The sequence below is a fragment of the Amblyomma mixtum genome, chromosome 3, assembly GCF_055824585.1.
Source record: "Amblyomma mixtum isolate Tamu chromosome 3, ASM5582458v1, whole genome shotgun sequence".
NCBI lineage: Eukaryota > Metazoa > Arthropoda > Arachnida > Ixodida > Ixodidae > Amblyomma > Amblyomma mixtum.
The window spans coordinates 91,062,021-91,082,840 of NC_143014.1; the positions used below are offsets into that span (position 1 = coordinate 91,062,021).

The 20,820-nt window shown below is 47.0% G+C and overlaps 2 protein-coding genes across 5 annotated transcripts in view; one reads left to right on the forward strand and one right to left on the reverse strand.

Annotated features, from left to right (window-relative positions):
- The first annotated feature begins 479 nt into the window (after window positions 1-479).
- On the forward strand, window positions 480-9,811 carry LOC149350932 (single insulin-like growth factor-binding domain protein-2). Its single transcript, XM_089580094.1, has 3 exons — window positions 480-819; window positions 2,908-3,022; window positions 7,920-9,811. Exons 1-3 carry the CDS (start codon window positions 770-772, stop codon window positions 8,034-8,036), a joined length of 282 nt encoding a protein of 93 aa, XP_089436220.1. The 5' UTR covers window positions 480-769; the 3' UTR covers window positions 8,037-9,811.
- Window positions 9,812-11,478: 1,667 nt separating this feature from the next.
- LOC149350933 (lon protease homolog 2, peroxisomal-like) overlaps window positions 11,479-20,820 on the reverse strand; it is a 39,810-nt gene continuing 30,468 nt past the window's right edge. For all 4 annotated transcript variants that reach the window (XM_089580089.1, XM_089580092.1, XM_089580090.1 and 1 more), the window contains one exon: window positions 11,479-19,950. In XM_089580089.1, coding sequence (XP_089436215.1) covers window positions 19,837-19,950 — 114 coding nt within the window. In that variant the 3' untranslated portion in view covers window positions 11,479-19,836. The remainder of the gene's footprint in view (window positions 19,951-20,820) is intronic.

The window sequence follows — 20,820 nt, forward strand, 5'->3', positions numbered from 1 at the left end:
TCGCAGAGCAAAGAGCTGATAAAAATAGGCCCAAACATGCCGTGTCCAGTTACTCCAAGGAGGAACACATTTGGCGCGATACCGCTGGTGCTGCAACGCCGCATCCTAATCACCGTTCTTGAGATTATTTAGCCTCGTTTTACGAATCATTTCCCCGCGTGATAAGTGCCTCCTTCAGCTCACGTCGGGTTTTTCTCCTTTCTTGTTTTGTGCCTGTGTGCGCGCGCGCATTCTGTATTTTCCTGAGGGGCAGAAAGGGGGGAGTATCTGTTCGTGTGCGCCGACGGTTTCTTAGCGGCGTACGTCACCGCGGGTGCGCAAAAGGGTCTCGGTGTTACGTCGCCCTCCTTCACCCCCCCCCCCCCCCCCCCCCCCTGACAGTCGGGGCCAATGTAACACAATCTCGGAAGTCATCAGGGCGCGTCCGGGACAAACCCAGCCTAATCGGGGGTTGCACGTCGATGAGGGCGCCTTAACGCAAGCGTAGGGGAGCAATGGGTCCAGCCACCGTATACGCGGGGCTTTACGTCTTGGCACGAAATGCCACTCGACAAGGAAGAGAACCCCGGAGCGCAACCCGGCCTGCGTAACCATCAACGGTGGGAAGGGTGCAGACATCCCGTCGTGGACGGATATGCCACTTCCGGCTGCAAACAACCCGCCGAATCTCGCCCGCATATAAGCGCCGCGAAGAAACCAGCCAAGCTAATTAGCGTACCACATCCAGACACGGGCAGCTCTGCTTACAGGACGTCGCCACGACAGAACCATGAAGAAGACCTTGTGCGCCGCTCTGCTCTTCTTCGGCCTCGTAGCACTGTAAGTGCAAGCATATTTTTTCCCCCTGCTTTTTGACAGTGTGGTGAATGCCGGTCGTCTAATCCCAACCATAGCTGTTCTCCTAGAAACCGGTGAATCCGACGACAAAGGAATCATATTCTTAGCGGTAAGAAACAGACACAACACCAAGATACACACACACAGGACCTGTGTGTGTGTATCTTGGTGTTGTGTCTGTTTCTTACCGCTAAGAATATGATTCCTTCAAGCCGTTACCAACTAGCCCAACTTAATGCTTTAACGAATGTTTTACCGACGACAAAGGCATATCACCGACTGGTCTACTTGTTCAGAACTCGTTGAACGCTTCGAAACGACTCACTCAAAATTCTAACATATCAACCACTGGCATTAACCACTGCATAACTCTGCTACCACTGTTCATTCAGCGCAGCTGCTTACTTGCACTAAATGTATAAAACAATATGTGGCAAGGACACGCTGGTCCAGGAAAAAGGTGCCTACTGCCATCCGACAGACAAGTGATTTATTGTGCAGCCCAGGGATTCACGAATTTGGCATGTGAGCATATGCGCACAACAAGGCGTTTATGTCCGATGCAAGTGCCGCATAATAAATCAGCTGCAAGTCCAGTGGAGCTGATGTGTCCCATCTGTTTTCCGTGCCGTGCGACTTGCTAGCACTTGTTTCTTCATGTATGATCTACGTACGTAAGTACCTATTGAGATTCTAGAGTTGACCTGCTCGCGGGTTGGCAGCAGGTTGCTCGGCTGGATTGTCTTCCGTCATCGTTGTTCACCTTTACATATAATGTGTATAATGAATAATGAATGTACATTATATAATGTACTACATTCGTAATATACATATAATTTATATAATGATTATAGATTGCATTCTCTTCTATCGTACATTTACTTGCAAAGCCGCACCGCAAAAAGTTGCTTCACATTTCAGTTAAATGACTGCTGAAGAGTGTATGAACGCTGTGATGAATAATACGCAGCAACAAGAAATTCCCTCAATTAGACCCAAAAATCCCTATTTCAGGCCCTTTTCCCCCGCAGAGGCTTGAAAACTGTCATTCTGAAAAAAAAAAAAGGAGTCAATTTTGGTTCCTAACATTCCCAAAAACTATGCAGAAATTACCCTTTCGCCAAACTTTACCCCTAAAATTCCCCGAAGGAGGAAAAATTCCTCGGATGGAACATCACTGCATGAAGGTTCATCGGTCTCGAGCACGGATGAACCGTATATGCCACGCCATTCATGTATTAACAGCTAAGCGAGAACTTGCCTTATTCCTGTAGCTTTGTCTCCTTCGGGGCCGCATCTACTTGCCCACGAAGGCGCACAGCGAAGCATAACATTCGAGGAAGCCAGCTCACAGCTGCCGCCGTGTCAATCGGATAGGTTCATCGCTTATGCTCCTTTGCGCTTGCGCGCACTGATCCGACCTACGCCTGTAAACCGCATGCTCTATGCGTGCTTACTAACGGGATCCGGGGGAGGCAAACATAACCCTGCACAAAAACCATGCATCGTTGCCTTAACCATAGGGCTGGCCGCATTTGCAGAGCTGTCTGGCCGCAACTTGCGATTCGTGGTTTACCGGCGCGGCGCCTTGGCCATCGCATTTTGGCTATCGTGATTGGCCTGTCCAATCACGTCGGCTTAATCACGAGCCGCCCTCTGCACGTTCGGACAGTTTTTTGGATGGGGCCCCACTTAGGTGACACGCGCGCGCTCAATAGCTTTCACAACACTGCACGTCTCTTGTGAGGCAGAGTTATACGGAATCAATGGGGCGCGTGTAACCGACCGCTGCACGCTTCGTCATGGCCTCTCTCTCCCCGCTCCTTGCCGCGTACATCCCGAGCACGCAAAGCTGTGCTCACTCTTGTGGCAAACAGCGTGTGTCGCTGCGTGCACCGCAACGGCGGCTTCAAAAGCGGCTCAGCCGCAGGCTTGCATCCTATCCTATCTCCCTCCATCCTGCGTAAAGCCCAAGCGGATGCTCGTAAAGCGCACCGGTGCACCTCGCTTGGCGGACCCGCTTGGCTGACCGCGGCGGCTCTTTTTTCGCTTTCGCCCCACAATCGCCAGGGCCGAGTCGATGCCCTCGTGTCAGGACCGCTTGGAGGTCGACTGCCCGCTGGAAGAAGACTGCGCCTACGGAGTCACGATCGACATGAGTGGCTGCTGCAGAGTCTGCGCTAGCGTGAGTGTGCACCCCTTGCATCACGGGGGAGGGAAGGGGAAAACAAAAACTGACGACTGCGGAGGCCTTACGAAACAGCCTCGCTGCCGGGGCTTCCAGTCGTGAGTGTATCGCTTTTCTCTTTTACTTGTTTCCCTTCTGTTTTTGTCGCATATGTGCGCGTTTCTGTAAACGAGGGTGAGCCTGACGCGAGTAGACTACGTGTTGCACAATTCCTGAGACAAGAATGCTTTCTCTGTTTGTTGATTTGTTTATCACGTGATGTTGGCGGTTTTCAATGAGCAAACCTGCAAGATAGAAATAAGAAGAAGAAAAAAAAGCTAAGTGAAAGCAAACTCGTCAATAAACCTCACTTCCAACAACCGCATCATACACAACAGCGCACTCGATCTGGCTTGAGCATGCCGCAAAACATCCGCTGCGCACAGTCTCAAACGTCACATGAGCGTTGCCGCTGACTTGATGTGTCATCTGAGTTCCATAAACCACGCCCTATAAACGAACGACTTTCTCCCACAGAAATGTAGCGTCGAGTGCGGAAACAACTGAAATGAACGGGGAAGTAAAACAGCGCCACCCGAATCTTAGAGATGTAAAATTTCAAGAAATTTTGAATGGCATGAAAAAAACCGTTTTTTTTTCAGGGTTTTTTTCATGAAAAATTGGCAATATTGCAAAACGTGACAAAAACAGATTTGTTTGCAACAGCACACCGATCAATAATAATGCGCCGAAGTTCAGTCAAATATGCAGTTATAGATGTCATATTGTGAAACGAACTTCTTGTTCTATTGCACCGAGAAGATAAATAATGATTTGCAATTCAGGCGAATATGGAGATATAAATGTCATATATGTGGAACGAACTTCTTGTTCTATTGTACCGAGAAAAGGAACATGAAAACTGATCTATAAGTCACTCTATATCGGACTCAGAGTCACTGTCGCTGGATTCGCACTACGCGCAGCAGCATGGATTGAAGCTGTGGCCACTGCTATAGGTTCGAATGCACATACACAAGCTTTCGAACGCATTCCCCTGAAAGCCTGTTGCGAATCCTTGTATGGACGTTTACGAAACGTGACCAGTTTCGTTCACACAGCTGGCGGATGATGGTAGTATCTGCAGCAGTCGGCAAGCCAGACAAGTTAGCGGCTGGTTGGTGCAAAGGCCTCGCCACCAGGTAGATGGGGCCACGTGCTTCGCTGAGTCCCAGACCCCTGTCCTGGATCAAATTCCTGCGGATGTTCTGTGCTCTGATATGTTGGAAATCAAGAAGTTAGGCTTGTATTTGGCTAAAACCGCTTACGTGCACAACAGCACCTGGCCTTCAACCCGCGTACTCGCAGCACGAATGTTTTAAAAGCACTACCTGGCACCGGCGATGACGACTGCTCTTCAATCGTTCAACGATGCACGCTGTAATAGTTTTCAAAGCAAAAACAAAAACCTAAACTAAAAGCAAGCAATCATAAAACCCTGAAATTGCATTGTGAAATTTTCAATGTTTCTTTCCATTTTTTGTCGTCTGAAAAAAAAAACGAAAAAAAAAAACCGAAAAAAAAAACCGTTTTTTTTTTTCCAAAATTGCAGTGTTTTTTTCAGGCCTTCACATCTCTACACCCGATTGCTGAACAAACAGCCTATGCTTACCGTTTTCATCCTGTTTTGCCACACCGCTTTGTCACAGAGCGCTGTACGGTATTTTGTTCCACACTATTGTGATACCGTAAAGAATTGGCCTGGTGTACGTAACGTCCACCAAGATGCATAGAAAGAGTACACAACGCAGTCTAGAGGGAATGTTAACAGGTTATTTGCGTGTAGCAGCGATTACTATTTTCTTTTTTTCATTTTTTGCGTGAATACAGGAATGGCGGAGCGTCTCGCATAAGGAATGGTATAAGCCGCGGTGGCCATGTCCGAATCTAAAACGACCTGCACGCCGTCACTGGCGGGAATGGCATGCGCCCTCAGTGTACCAGAGAGAAATCTATATTGCAACTAGCAGCAACAGATTTAGGAACGTCGGTGAGGGTTCACGACGTTTGATCAATCTGGTTCGCGCAAGCGCGCCGCAGAATTAACTGTTGCATCAGATGCGTGAGGTATCAACTGTGCGCTGCACCACAGAAGACAGTGTTAAGGGGTGAGAACGAAAGTGAGTGCACGAGAGATGACGCAAATCACGCGTAGCAGTGTCGAAAAAAGAAGTGCATAACAGTACGCTTCTAAAACCTACATCATGCCCTAGTCAACGAGCCTTCATTGCACTTTTCTTTTTTTTTCCCTGCTGTTACTGATTGTTAAAAGCGTCAGCTTGCTTCATGCCCTAGTTAGAAACGCCAACCCCTGTGTGCCGGTGATGATACGCCCTTATGAGTGTTTAGTGTGCCAGCCCTAAGTGCTTCGCTAACGAAAAAGCCGTCTTGTCTGCCTAATAATGGCACACCACCATTATTCTCGACTGGAAAAAAAAAACTGAATTCCACGGATATCTAAAGGGAAATCTTTCATCAGAGTTTGCTGTAAAACATCCCAAAGAAAAACCCCACCTCAGCTATCTATAAATACATGTTCAACAGTATCTGGCTTTCTGCAGAAAAGCCAGTCGACACCCCATGGTATACAAAAATTCCCTCTTCCGCCATCCATGTCTTTAGGGGCAAGGGGAACCCTGACATGCAGTTTAAAGAAGACAGGTTTCACAGCAGGCTGTACAGACATTCATTTTACACGCTTCAATAAATTTTGCGCTGGTCCAAAAGAGTACAATTACCGATACACACGAACAGGCAAGGCTACTTCAACAAGATGTCTATAAAGCCGTTTTTGGCAAAACTAGTTAAATATTCCATTGAGAACCGGGTACGTAAAGAATCTGGTTGCTTGGACAATTTCATGGAAATAACCATGCGTTCCACCAGTGATATGACAAACAATTGATAAAACAAACATCAGTAAAGCTCTTGCCAAGCGAACCTGACAAACAGTGCGTAAAAAGGGATCCTCCAGATCTCGCAAGATTAACCAGTTAACAACCTGATGCAAGAATAAGTGCGACCAAGAAAGGCCGCCAGAGCGTACGTGGCGGAATAGATTCCTTCGACTTGTTTTCTCATAAGATGAAGCCGCCCAGATAAACACTGCAAAGATCATGTGTAGCTTTTGTACCTCGAACAGTGTAAAACCAGCAGCACATATACCACACTTTGCTGGCAAAAAACAAATTACATGCAGTTGCGCGAGCAAACACTAGCATTTGTTTCGCTCCCCATTTTTCTGCTTTGTTCCTTAACTCCTCTATCTGCTGTCTCCATTATGTGTCACTGTCCCTGTAGTTTTCTACTGGGACTCCGAAACACCTTGTTGGAGTCGATTACCAAGCCACATTCTCAAATATCCAAGGCTTTGTTTCCGAGTCACCATGTCACCACTCAATACAGTTTTGCCAATTGACATAACTTCCACTGACCCTACAAAATTTCTTGAGCGTATTTACTGCCTGAATAATGCATCACTACAGCGATGCGAGTCGTGGGCGCGCTACCTCTTGACTATCGCCGCAACCGAACATCCCGCGTGCTAAACTCAAAGTGTCTCGCGCTGTGCCTTACACGTCGCCGTCATCAACTTCCATCTGTGCGCAATGGATCCAAAAACCAAAGTGTTTGCGCACCGAATTCGGATTTGCATGGGCCTCGCTAACGAAAAAGCCGCCTTGTCTGGGAGTTAATTAGCGGAAGAGCCACCTGCCACAGTTGACAGGCGACAAAATAGAGAGAGGGAAATCTGCCTTTTTGTCTTGTAGGGGAGAGATGGGAGAGAAAAAAGCCTCTGATATAACCAGTCTTTGATATGCACCTCATTGCTGCTTAAGCGGATTCGAAAGGGCGCATGAACAAAATTGATCGCCCTAAATTTAACCCCGATTTATCCCCGGTAGAACAGTCACCAAGATTAACGAAGATACACAAAGTTAAGCAAAACGAGTGTGCTAGCTCACCTACGTCGTATTTAGTTTAAAGGGGCCCAGAAACACAATCTTAGTTAACTGTTTTGCCTGTTGATTGCATACAGTGAGTTATAATGGTGGTATTAGCGTCGGTAATACCGCGTACATTCCGTTTTTTAATACTTTAATGTTCTCCCAAAAACAACTTCATGGCTCTGATGGTGTCGCCACACAGTGGCGGATTTTTAGCAGCGGATATGACATCACCTGGCGCGAGCTTGATGACCGGACAAACAGTAAATATACTGCAAATTGTGTGAATAAATAGAGACACATTTTGTCACCTGTCTGCGTTTTATATTATATCAACGAAAACAATTTGCTTGTCTTAGATAAAAGCCCTGCAAAGCAAGCAAAATAAAAATACACCACCAGGGGCGCTCTGGCATGGAAACAACACTGCCAGTCTCAGCAAGAACGAGTTACAGAGAGCAGGCAACCATGGAGTACAAACTTCCGCGACGTGCTCTGGCTGGCTGTTTTGATTGGTTGCGCCAGGTGCCGTCATTGGGAGAGCGAAATAGGAGTGGGAAGCCCCGCCAAAATCGAGTTGAGGGCAGCGTTTTGTTTGCTTGTATTTTGAAATTTCTGCACTGAATAACTCCCGTTCCTGTGCATCGATTCCTGTAATTCTTTTTAAGTCAGCATCTGTGTGACATAAAGAACCCACCTGAAGTATAGCCGGTATTCCCCAGGCAGTGTTTCGCAGCCCCTTTAACGAAGTAAATCGGGGTTAATTTTTTTTCTCGACTCTTTTATTGACCTCCTGATGACTTTTCACGTCCAACGAAGCCGATAGCCAAGAAGCGAGCCTTTCAACAATGTAACCAGCGAGGAATATTGCACGCGACTTAATTTTTTTTTTAAATTTATTGTTTCAGGGGCCTGGTGAGGAGTGTGGTGGCTACTGGAATCACGGAGGCACCTGTGCCGAAGGACTCATTTGCAAACCAAACCTGATGTTCATCCAACTGCCCGGACAGTGCGTCTACAGTTGAACAGTCCCAGCCGACCCGAATACAGGATCCTGCAAACAACGCATGTGAAGCCGCACAAACCGACGCACAACAGCGACGCGAGGCCAGCCTACGCACGACACAGGACGGAAGACCTTTTCCTTCTAAAGCCACATCAAAATGAGGACGGCAGAGCACGCTGGGCCAAGGCGTTCCTGCAAGCACGAACCCAAATCCCATTTGTTCGCGTTCGCCCGCAGCTGTTTTTTTTTGTTGTTCAAAGCAGGCGAAAGCAGTGATTTTGCGCGATTCACTTCGAAACGGTCACGGTCATGAAGATACTCCATGGCAGTGAACTTGTTCTAGCTCGCAGTAGTCGCAGAAAGTCTCCACAGATGCAAGCCAGCTACTGTTGCCGAGCCAGTTGTGGAAATCTCCCAATTAAGCAAGATATATGCGTCAGATTCAAGTTTCCAAGTTTTCGTCGGCTTAGAGAAATGTTCATGCTAACACAGATCTTTGTTCTTGTCCGAGACCGCACTGACACAGCGCTTCTGTAACATCCTTCTGTTCGCACAACCAATTCACCGCAAGCGAACGCTCATTGGGTGCACACGCAGACGTCCGACACCACTGGCGAGGCCACTCCGCCTTCGGGAATCAGGGGTTACTTGGCCATAGTGAACATGCACGGGTCCAATCTGCTGAATGCGTTCGGTGGGGCGATAAACGACGAGAGAGCTGTCAGGCAGTGAAAAAGTCAGCGGCACAACGGGCCTAATGCTCCGAAGTACTCTCCAGCCAGAACAGTGACCACACAGCTTCGACGCGAACGATCGCTAGGGACCATGCTATGACGGCCTTCAGCTCAGCCAACGCGTGGCAGCTAGGAGAAACAAAGAACGCGCTGGCAATGGCGTGCCATGGCGTCCGTCAGCCCGAGTTCCCGATAGCGCGTGCATTGCTATCACAACCGTGTGGTAATGGATCCCTGATTCAAGTGAAACTGGCGCTGCGGACGCCTCACGACAAAAGCGATGTGGAAACGATGCGACACGCTTCCACATCGTTCTATGTGAATATGGAGATATAAAAGTGAGCTGTGAGGGCGCCTTCGTTGTTCTGCCGATGTACAAGCTGCGAGACACGTTCAGGCGGAGCTCTGGTCAGCGAACGCTTAGACAGGGTGGCATTTTTTTCTTTTCTCGCTCGCGTTGAAACGCTATGCAAAGGCTTCAAGCTCTCTATAGAAATACTCGCCGGCCACGTTTGAGGATCATCGCGAGTGAAATCGAGACGCTGCATTATCACGCATCTGATGAGCGTTGCTGATGGCTAACAGTCCGCCACTGCTATCCGATCACGTTTCATACCTAATTTATTGCTCATCGATTCACACTTTCGCTCATTGTAATTTAAAACTTATTTATGTGTAAATATACAACTGCCTTAAAACGATAACTAACGGCTGCCATTCAAAACGAACCTATACGCTGTAGAAGCCAAAATGTATTGACTGTGTTAACGACGTCGCTATAACTCTGCCACGTGTGCTCGTTTTACAGGCGTCAAACGCTGCGGCGCTTGGGACAGCAGCTATATTGCTTCCGAAAGATGGACGCGCAAATGCTGATCCTTTTAATTCTGTTTCACCCTACTCCATGCTGCAGTGCCTGCTATACGAACGCAGCCTTTCACCAAAGTGCGCGTTACAAACGCTGCTTTTAAGTGTTCGTGTGTTGTCCATTTCTAAGGTGCTTTTTTCAAGCACATGAATCTGCGCAGAACTTTGAATAAATATATATTTTCAAAACGCATATGCAGCGTCACCCTCACTGCTTGAAAACCACACCGCTCAAGATTAGAAAAAGAAGGAAAAAAATTGGCTGTGGCTTAGCTTGGTTAAGCCTGGTAATTGCGAAGCAATACGTGGTTCTGCTGCCGTTCTTCTGTCTCCGTAGCTCGCTGATGCTTTCTCTTTGCAACCTGCCGAAGCGTATAGGCTGGAGGCGGCATCTCATGGGCTTGACGAGAAGAGCGCAGTCAGGCCGCGGCCGTGGCTATGCGCCGCGCAAGGCAACGGCGTGAGATGGGGCCCCGTTTTTAAGCAGATGGTATGACGTCACATAGCGCGCAGCGCCCCTGGTGAGAGGAGCGGGAGTCAGGCCGTGGCTATGCGCCGCGCAAGGCGACGGCGTGAGATGGGGCCCCGTTTTTACACAGATGGTATGACGTCACGCAGCGAGGTCACGCGAAAGGTCAAGCGCGGCTATGCGGCCGCGGCACGGGCTGAGGTAGCGAAAGTAGTATTGCTTCGCAATAAAAGAAAATTAATAATTGGAGCCATGTCGCGACGCCACTAAGGTTTCCCGAACGGCGCGGGCAACGTCACAGCGAGTACGCTGCGCACTCTGGCAAACTTGCATGGCTGGGCGAACGCAGACCATCACCAACGGTGGCCACACACGCCTCGCTAACGCCAGAGCCCTTGCCCAGAGCACACTGCACGCAACTCTGCGACTTCTAGCGAAACGGCTGCGTCTCAGTGACGTCTCGCCGCAACTTCAACGCGAAAGGGCCCTCACCCAGTCAGGAAACGCAATAAATGTTTTTCACCACCACCACCCAGAAGGCCTGCCAGCAGCAGCATCCATGAAATAGAGAGCGCTGAAAGCAACATGAATCTGAGATATTGGGAATAAGAAAAAAGCCCTCCGGACCATTTACACTTGCCTCCTATCAACGCAACTCATTAAACTTATGTACTTAACTGGATAGCCAAAGTTAAAGCTTGCATGTTTTCAGTTGTTTTTACTTAGGCTCATATATGCGCCCCCGTCTTGGCAAGGGACTTTTTATCCATTGGCAATACTAAATGATAACTTAAAAGAAGCTGACTGAATTTTACCCATGTCCCATAACAAAGCCCACAACTGTTTCAAGCTAAGTGACTGCGACATTACTCATACAGAAACGCTGGAATCACATCGTTTGCGTCGCTGAGACCAAACAACTACTTTACAACATACACGGGCTTCACTGCATTCAGTTCAGATTTTATACATGGCCAAGGGGACATCTTGTCTCAGCATATTTGTAAGTACTGACTGCCTCATTGGCTAACACGTCTTAACTTTTAAATGCTTCATTTCAGCCGCCATATTTATCCCTATGAAAAATTTACAGAGATGCTCCAAATTCATGGTCAACTTAGACGAAATATGTATGACAGGCATTGCAATAAGTAGTACTCCAGCCTGCAAACTGCTCAACTGCGGTTGATACATACATGCAAAAAAGAAAAGAAAAAGATATGACCGTCGATCTCGTTGGCGTGACCAAGCTGTACTTATGAAAGGTTTTCGCCGAATTGGCTGAACACCTACCGAATAAAAGACAGGTGTTAGATGATGCGCAGAATTACCCACGACACTCGCTTTGCAAACTTCTGAAATGAATTTAAAAACAGTTAAACGCGACGCAGTACAGGAAAGCAGCCCCAACGCCACTTTTACTTATTTATTCAAAACACCCCTACAGGCCCTCACGGCTGAGGGTATTACATAGGGGTGAGGTGCAGGCAATCGATCAAAAGTAGAAAGTAATCCACAAATAAACGAGAAAAAAACAAACAAAAACACATTATAGGACATTGGAATAAAATACTCAGTAGTAATAATTCATCATTTAAGTGAAAGTGAAAAACAAAATAAACAAAAAATGAGAAAAATGAACAAAGCAGCAGACAGTGAAAAAAAACCCGGCTTTAAAACATATTCACTGAAACCACAGCATTAAAATGAAACAATGTGAATCATCATTCATAAAAATACAAGGCAGAAAGACCCAATGCACTGATATGAAACAATGAAAGCAAGAAGTTAAGCGGTAGTAATGTCAGGCATTAGTTTGAAAAATTTATCCGGATCAGTGGCAGTCGCGACATGTGAAGGCAGAGTATAGTTCGAACAATTTTCAAATCTCCAGTGATCGAGCAGCGGTTCCCGGGAGTACGAATTACCGACATTCGACAGTATTTAAAATCAAATATAAAAAGCAGACACTGAACCGAGACAGACACCGGACAATGAAAAAATAGACAAAACACCACTTATTTACAATCACAACAAAAGATAAAATTAAAATCATTAATTATTTTCTGCTGGTGTCCAGAAACAACAGAAAAACCTTTCGCCACACCATCAAGCTCGAGCGTCATTCAAACCGTTCGTTCTGCTCTTCCAAATGCCTGGCGCAAATCGCAGTGCTGCCGTGGTCATGCAGTGCAGCCGAATCAGTCGAGATAAAAAGGCTCGCCTATCGCCAACGGCAGCTTTACATAGCCGCGCACGAAGGTGAGAAGGCGGGACCGGCGCAACTGTATTCGTAGTGGGGTGGCACGAAAAAATAAAGGGGGGGGGAGATTAAATTGTACAGTCGGCATGATGCCTTCGTTGCACTGCACCGCTACTCGTAAAGATCGACGAGAGTTTCGCACATTCGTTTACCTGTCAAGTGAATGCACGAACAAGCAAGCAATTATTGGCGAATACACCTACGTCAGTGAAAGGAATCCTGGGATATATACGTCTGCCACATTTTTGACTGCATGCCACGTCGTTTCAGTACGGGTGTACCCGATATTCGGTCGCCCCAAGCGCAGCGGTCATTGCGAAAGTAAACTTCTGGTGAAAATAACCTTCCCTACAAAGGAGATTCCAAAGGGCCAGTGCTGCTAACAACCGAAGGAGCACTGAACACGGAGCCTGCATGCGCGCGCATGAAACGTGATAACTTGGACCTTGACAACAGCAGCAACCCTCATATCCCTGACGTGCGCTTCATAAAGGTAAATTGTCAGGTAAATTATCACGCTGACGACAGACAGCGTGACAATGGCGAAACAATGGCGAAACAATAAAAGGCTCGCAGTGTAACCTGAATGCGTAGAAATGAAGACCACCCAAGTACCTCGAGGAGACGAATCCCGACTGTATACCTGGGCACCGTCGCTTCTACTTCGGTAAAGCATGGACCCCCCGCGGTAGCTCAGTGGTTAGGGCGCACGGCTACTGAGCCGGAGTTTCAAGTTCGAACCCGGCCGAGCTTCGATGGAGGAGAAACGCAAAGGCGCCAGTGTGCTGTGCGATGTCAGTGCACGTTAAAGATCCCCAGGTGGTCGAAATTATTCCGGAGCCCTCCACTACGGCACCTTTCTTTCACTCCCACCTTCCTCCCTGTTCGGATGTCTATTGAGATGCGAGACAATTACTGCGCCATTTCCTTTCCTAAAAAAAAAAAAAAAATCGAATTCCGTACGCCGCCAACGCGCAGTGAAAAATGACGCAGCGAAAAATGGCGGGCTGAGGCCCAAAAAAGGCATGCAGAGGCCGCCGCCGCAGCTCACTGGAGAAATCAACGTTTCTGTTAACTGTGGTTTAGCATCCACACAACTGGAAAGGAACGAACACTTACAGGGGAGTGTTACATCAGTTACATCAGCGCTTGTCTTGTCGTTGTCCCGCCTTTTTGCGCTGTTCACCAGTATGATTACATCAGTGCCTCGATCTCAGAGAACAGTTTTGCGCTGACTTCTCCAAGTAGCAACGCTTCGTAGTCCTTGCTGACATGCTCTTCATTCATTCACTAGCTAAGTAAATGGGCGGTTGGAAGATTCATATGCTTTCATTGGAGGGACAAAAAGCAGCTAATGTGACCGTGCAATGTAGGGAAACAAGATGACGCAGGCGCTCTTAGTTTCCCGCGCATCGTGACGGGTCGACGTTCTCGCACTCACTACCAAACCTTTTCCTCGCACCGAACATGCGCTGATACGATCAGCTGTGCACTCAGAAGAGGTGGCTTTCCACTCAAAAAAGGAGGGAGCCAGTTGCAGCACGGGACACGCCGGTTAATCGGAGTCTCGGAGCTCGCGCGGCAGCCGCAGCAGCGAGCCCACTGATGTGACGTCACGTTCGTCAGAGACTGCAGAGCGGCCGCCAGATTTTGAGCATGAAACGCTTTCAGCTGCCCTTTTTGGCAAACTCAGGCGAACATCAATCATGACTCCGAACCTGACGTCGGATTACCGGCGGCACACCATAGCACAGCGCGTGTTACGCCGATTCCCCCCCTGCTCGTAATATTGTCACCGCACGAACGACAAGAGACGAAGAAACGGACAGGAAAGAAACGGTTTGGTTTATAGGTGTTAGCGTCCCAAAGCGAGCCAAGCTATGATGGATGCCGTAGTGAAGGGCTCAGGAAGTTTCAGCCACCTTGGGTTCTTTAACGTGCACTGACATCGCACAGTACACGAGTTTCTAGCATTTCGCCTCCATCGAAATTAGACCGCCACGGCCGGGATCCAATCCGCGTCTTTTGGGTCAGCAGCCGAGCGCCGCAACTACTGAGCCACCGCGACGGCTCCGACAGGAAAAAAACATACGCGACTTTCTTCGGCCCTTGTCGTTCATGTGGTTATAATATGCATACAAGTTCGAACTACTAACTAGCCCGCCTTTCCCTGTTATCCTCCTCTACATCGCTCAAAGCCGTGGTGCCGCCGGGCGTGGAATTAACAAAGTACCTGGCTTACACGCAGCCATCGGCGCCGCTTCGACGCGCATCTAATTTTTCAACTTCTCCTTTCGGTTCTGTCTACACTCTCTTTTGATGTGAACGCAGCAGTGATATATACGGTAGCCTAGTCAGTGCCAGTCAACAGGCCCATGTCCTTCCCTTTCTTCACAGCCTCAAGTAGAATGTCAAGGGTGCGTTTGTGTGCGCCGCGCAGCTTGGGGATAAACAACGAACAGGCGCGGCCTGTTTGAGCACCACTCGTCAAACCAGCACAGAAATGTCCCACTCTGTAAGACAACGTCCTCGGGACGGAACTGTCCCAGAATGTGCTACGCCCTTCCTGCAATGCATTTCATGCAGGCACCCACTCTCGACAACAAGATAGGCTACAATTTTTTGGGGGTGGAGCCCGCCATGACACTCGCATCTTGGCGCTGTCGCTGCACGTTGGCAAGGTCAACGAAGAGCGGGCGAGCGCTAAGCATGTCAAACAGCGAGGGACGCTGAGCGTGCTCTCTAGCATGAAAAAGAGGCGCAGCTAAACGCGGCTGCACAAAATCACTAAAAGTGGTGATGGAAGCCGAACGTGTGCTGTCCAACTAAGGAAAGCAGCTGACAGCGGAGGCTCCTCAAGTTGCAGAAACAGCCAGGGAAACGCTGCGCACTGCCCAGCTCGAAGAACAGAAGTGGGCTGCTCAAAGGAAGAGGCACGTTCAGCAGCCGAAGTCCCTGGCCAATACTGGTGTGTGGATACAACCACTCATGAGCCATCCTAGAACTACGTGCTTTCTGCAATGCATTGCATGTTTCCATCTACTCTCGACGAGAAAATTACAACTTTTTGTGTGACGTTCGAAACCATAGGCTCAGTGTCATATGGCATATATGACTACAGGCGTGCACAGAAAGGGGGAAAGGGGTAAGTGGCCCTCCCAATCAGCATTGAAAGTGGGCGGTGCAAATTTCGTCTCTATTGTTCCCTGCTACCCAGAAGACCTGAAGAGGCACTGCCATGACCCTCGCCCCCCCCTAGTGAATGCAAACCTCAGAGGGTGGCAATGAATAACCATGGCTTAATCAGATTAACCACGACGTAATGAAAATCGGTTGATGCCATTGGCTAGAGGGCCTCCTCTGAGGGGTACCTGCCGCTTCACTTTCAAGTTGCATGCGACTACAGCTGTGTGTGCCTATGCATACAGTGAGCTCAGAACCACGTAACAGTTTGCTGCAGCAACTTAAACGGGAACATTCATTCAACGCGTCACAAAGTGAGTGTGTACCGCATCTCGGGAATCAGCGTGCACAGTTTGAGCATTGGACACATGCATTTTCCCACTGGTGCTTAGAAGCTGATTAATTCGCTCGACGTGAACGGCTCTGAAATGTGGGAAGCTAACACAACGGCGGAATGCTACTCTCTTAATGATGACGACTCTCCTCATAGAGGCCACCTTTTTGAAATATGAAACTTGGGTGGAAATTCCATTACCAGTAGTGAACTACCAAATGACCATGGCTGTATATAACACCTTTTCAGACTGCCAGCTAAACAGCAAACCACCATGAATTCTGAATTACAGTAAAGCACTAAGCCACCACAAACTTGAAGTCTCACTTTGAGAAAGCTCAGGTGGATGACAATGCATGCAATCATTCTTTTTGATCCACTGAAAAAAAAAAAATGCAGATGTAACCATTGCCCTCTGGGCTCAGTAGCCGTTAAAGTTCACCATTATTAGGCATAGATATCACACTTTGATGTGTTTCAGTGGTATAGCCACAAGTTAACAGGGCTAAAGCCCAAAAATGTGGTTAACCCACATGTCGGCAAGTTACCTCTTCACTCCTACTCCCCAAAGAGCAAGACACAGCTCAGCTATTCTACAGGCTATGGGACATTTACAATCAGCCCACTAGGAAGTAGGCTAATCATAATCTGCCAGTTTTCAAGGCAAATTTCCTTTTAAAACAACATTTTCATTGAATGTAGCTTAAAGGGGTACTGAACAGAAATTCTGCTGCATATCTTTTTTACTCAAATGAAAGCTGAGCCAAAAACAGCAAAACAAGCAAACAGTATTTTTGGACAGAAATGAGCAGAGGCCAAATCTTCTGAAGAGTGACACTACTGGTGTACCTTGTAGCCACATCTGGAAAAGGCAGATGTGGTGGTGTCAAGCCTACTTGGTTTACTCGCTACCCATGGCTAACACCAGCCATAGCCCCCTTTGAAGTTATAAGCTTAGCCATAGCTCTACTTTGTTCAAGCATCTGCCCTTGCTTTGCCAACTTCATGCAGCATCCTACACTCTTTGCTTTTTTGCAAATACAATATGTAAACCAGACAGCTCATCACTACAGCAAGTTAAAGCACTCCTGCATGCGCATCATGACGGTCTGGTTGGTACTTCATGATGTGATTAAACTGCCTATAACAAGGACAAGTCAAAGAACAGGCATCAAGAGAGACACCCCAAGGGTTCATGGTGCCTGTTTTTGCTTCTACATTATTCTACTTTAGCTTTTATTTCCAACCATTTCCAATCCAGTTCTCTGAATACCTCCTGTAAACACGTAGTCAATAGTAGTACTGGAGTGGTCGTGTCTCCTTGCCTGACACCCTTCCTGGTTGGTGTTTTATCACTTTTCCAGTGAAGGACTATGGTCACGGTGAAACAGCTATAGATATTTCATAGTACCTTTAAATATGCCTCTTCTATGCCTTGGTTCCACAATGACTGCACAACTATGGAGGTTTCAACTGTGTGTGCCGTGTATTAACCCCAAGAGGTGAAAAGCTCAGTGAAATAAATTCCCACAAGTATCAATGCCACCACAATACATTATTTTTTTCTCGAATGAATTTGCTGACAGGAATTAAAAGACCAGCCTGGTGTTGTGAAGCCTGGGTAATACCTGATGCTCTGCTCACGGCAGAAACAAGGAAGGAACAGAGGAGAACCTGAGAAGAGAGGATGGGAGGTCCGTGTTTTCTCTACGCATCGAGAACAAAAAGCTGTTATTGAAGTGGCACTCTTACCCCTGCAGGATAAAAATTCACCTGGCTGTCTCAACACCAAGAGTCTGTAAACCCTTTCCCTGAGTAGCACCTGCACCATCTTCAGGTCTTGTGGCACAGAAAATAATGCCGAACCAGGCACCATGGCTGCAGTATAATTAGTTGCCCACATCACATAACTGTTTACTTCTACAAGCTTCAGTAAACAGTGTGTGTTGTCTGACGCATAAAACTGCACACAAAAGGTGCCTTGGAGATTTTGGAAAAATGGCTTGGCAAACTTGACTGCTCCAAAATTAACTGCACCAAAAGCACCAGCGTTAATTGGCCACTCTGCAAGATGGGATACATGAACAAGTTGCCCTAACTTTCCAAGCCAACATCATGAGGACATCCTGGAGACTAACACTGCGTGTCAGAAGCTGGCCATTTTTTCTTGTTACATGATAAAGCCAGAAGGTGACATGCATGTAGTTTAGTTACGAGTGCCAGCTACAGTTACATTACACAGATGTTGCAATACCAGCTTGTGCTCTATCAAGTGCACCTTGAAAACTTAAAAACATAGCCATAACATAGCATAAAAATATAACAAAGCATGTCCAACTGTCAGATGGTTGCTACCTGCCTGCTGTTCTAAGGCGATGCCAAGTAGGCATGACGTTCACCCAAAATTACCCATGTCTTCTATGAGAAACAGCATACATTCCTAAAATTTCAAAAATTCAGTCATTTGACCATAATGCACAAAATACTAACTGCATCACATGGCAGCTATGCCATGCAAGAGCAACTCCTATACTATCCACAATGCTATTTTACTTCAGTATCCCTTCAGGGCAAGTACTACTGGCAACACTACAAAAAAATGTAATGCACATTTTGCACATAAGTATAATGCATAAAAAAAGCATCATGACCTCGAATAAAACAGCACACACCTTGTACACTTATAACGCGAGTAAACATATTTGTGAATGCCCACAGATAGAAGTGAAAATAATTTGGGCAGCACACAAATATAAGCACACACTAGTAAAGGTTGTCTTTAAGTTCAACAGATACCACGAATTTGTATAAAACTGGAAATGGCGCAATAAGTTTGGTAACATACAAAAGAGGAGAACCAGTTAAAACAGCCATTTTTGAGACATTTTTGTTAACATGCACATACGGCCTACAGCCTAACAACCACAAAATGTCCAGGAGCATCAGAAAAGCTAAAAGCTTCAATAAATTTCACAGCTACAATCACAATTGTCATTTGGTAACTAAATATATACCTTTCAGCCTAACAACCACAAAAATGTCCAGAAGCGTCAGAAAAGCTAAAAGCTCCAACAAATTTGAGAGCTACAATCACAATTGTCATTTGGTAACTAAATATATACCTTTACTGAAAAATTAAGCAACCTTGCAGGCCATGTACAGCTGGCGGCAAAATAAGTCGGGGCATGTGAGAGGCAGCCAGAATCAGATAAAACTGCATCGCCTTGCTGTCTGACGTTCCAATTCTGGGGTCGAGTCATGCAGTGCGCGTGCATAGCTGTTTATTTGCTGTATAGTAGCTGTTTACATGCAGCGCTTGGCAATAGGGGTCGCTTCCTTTATTCAGTACATCATGCTCGCACTTCGACGGGCGCATGGCAAGGGTTTGGTGAATTGCGAGTGTCATGCTGTGAATAAAGAAAGTGACGCCTAAAGCCAAAAGGTGGACGTAATCAGATAGTCTGCTGCAAGCGAGCAAAAAAAGACATGGCTGCGAGCATGAAAGGACACGCACATGCACGGCGATGTCTCGACACCAGAAGTGCAACGTTGGATGGCGCGGCAATGCAGTTTTCATTCATTCATTCATTCATTTCGGCCATCTGTCGCGTGTCCCGACTTATTTTGCTGCCGGTTGTACATAGTAAGCTGTTTGCAAAGAAGTTTAGAACAATATATTAGAGCTGTTAACTTCTGCTTAAAATAAGCTCTTGCAGAAGAAGCAAGCTTCACTATGACAAATACCGCAGCCACTGTGTTGTCTCTCAAAACATTTTAGCACAGAAAGTAAAAACAAAAAAAAGAGACTCGTAACAAAAATATACATTAAACTATCTGGGCAGCCAACCACTGGCCAATGTAAATGACAACGACATGATTCGCATCAGTATTGAATACAAAAATGCACAACATTAGGAGGTATTACCATGCCCCCACTTTATCAATACTCTAAACAGCTCCAAGCAAAGGCTATAGCTTGCTCAGCATGTGCTCCACTGAGCTTGGCAGGTCAGGAAAGCCACCCTCAAAAGCCTCCTGGAGAACTTCTTCAATGTGGGTCACAAAGCAGAAGTACAGGTCCTCCTGTATGGAAGTAAACAGGGTTAGCAAAACAGTGTTACACTGATTAGGTTAAACACCAGTTAGATTCATTTACGGTGCAAGAATATATTTAGGTTCTGACACTCTGCACAAAGGTGCAACCACATCTTGTTCTCCACTCCTCGTGCTTCTTTTGAACCAGGACAGATGGCACCACGAGATGTAGGCTTGTCAAGTCGCCGAGCTGCGGCGGCCGTACTGCACGTTTTGTGGGATCATTCGGCACCGTAGCATGTATGTGCGCTCGTTTAGGTGTCTGAAGGCACAGAATTATTGAAACTGTTATCGACACCAAGTCAATTCATGCTACTTTGTGTTCTACTTGTTAGGACTGCATGAAGTGGCAGAACATAGCGAGTACGTGGCGCTGTGGTCCTTCGAAGCTCGATATCAAAATACATTTACTGCAACGTTTTTTCATTCGTTCACATGACTGATAAGAGCATGGTTAACAATACCACCTCTTAAAGATAAACGGTTGGAATCAATGTGCATGCCAAAGATTAAGTGTACATTCAAACACTGCTTGAGCAGTGTAATGAGCCGACACTGTGACAAGATAAGGCCCACTGTGGAGAGAACATGGTTAACTTCAGCAACCTGAGTTCTTTGATGTGCACAGAATCTCTATGCCATTTCAGCACTTAACCTGCATCACCAATACTGCTTCAGAAGCCGGGAATTGGACCCACACTCTCGTGCTAAGTAGAAGACAGTCTTGCCGCTATGAGTGATTGCCAGGATCAAAAGGGAACCGAGAGTGCATTTGTGACATTTTAGTGGCTAGTGTGGTGCACTTTTAGCTGCGCGACATAAAAATGATTTGTCAAATTGCCCCTGATGTTCCTCCCA

Coding starts and splice junctions, on each gene's coding strand:
- LOC149350932 (XM_089580094.1), top strand. CDS start 770: ATGAAGAAGACCTTGTGCGCCGCTCTGCTCTTCTTCGGCCTCGTAGCA. Junction 820..2,907: donor TTCTTCGGCCTCGTAGCACT/GTAAGTGCAAGC, acceptor CACAATCGCCAG/GGCCGAGTCGATGCCCTCGT. Junction 3,023..7,919: donor GCTGCAGAGTCTGCGCTAGC/GTGAGTGTGCAC, acceptor TTATTGTTTCAG/GGGCCTGGTGAGGAGTGTGG.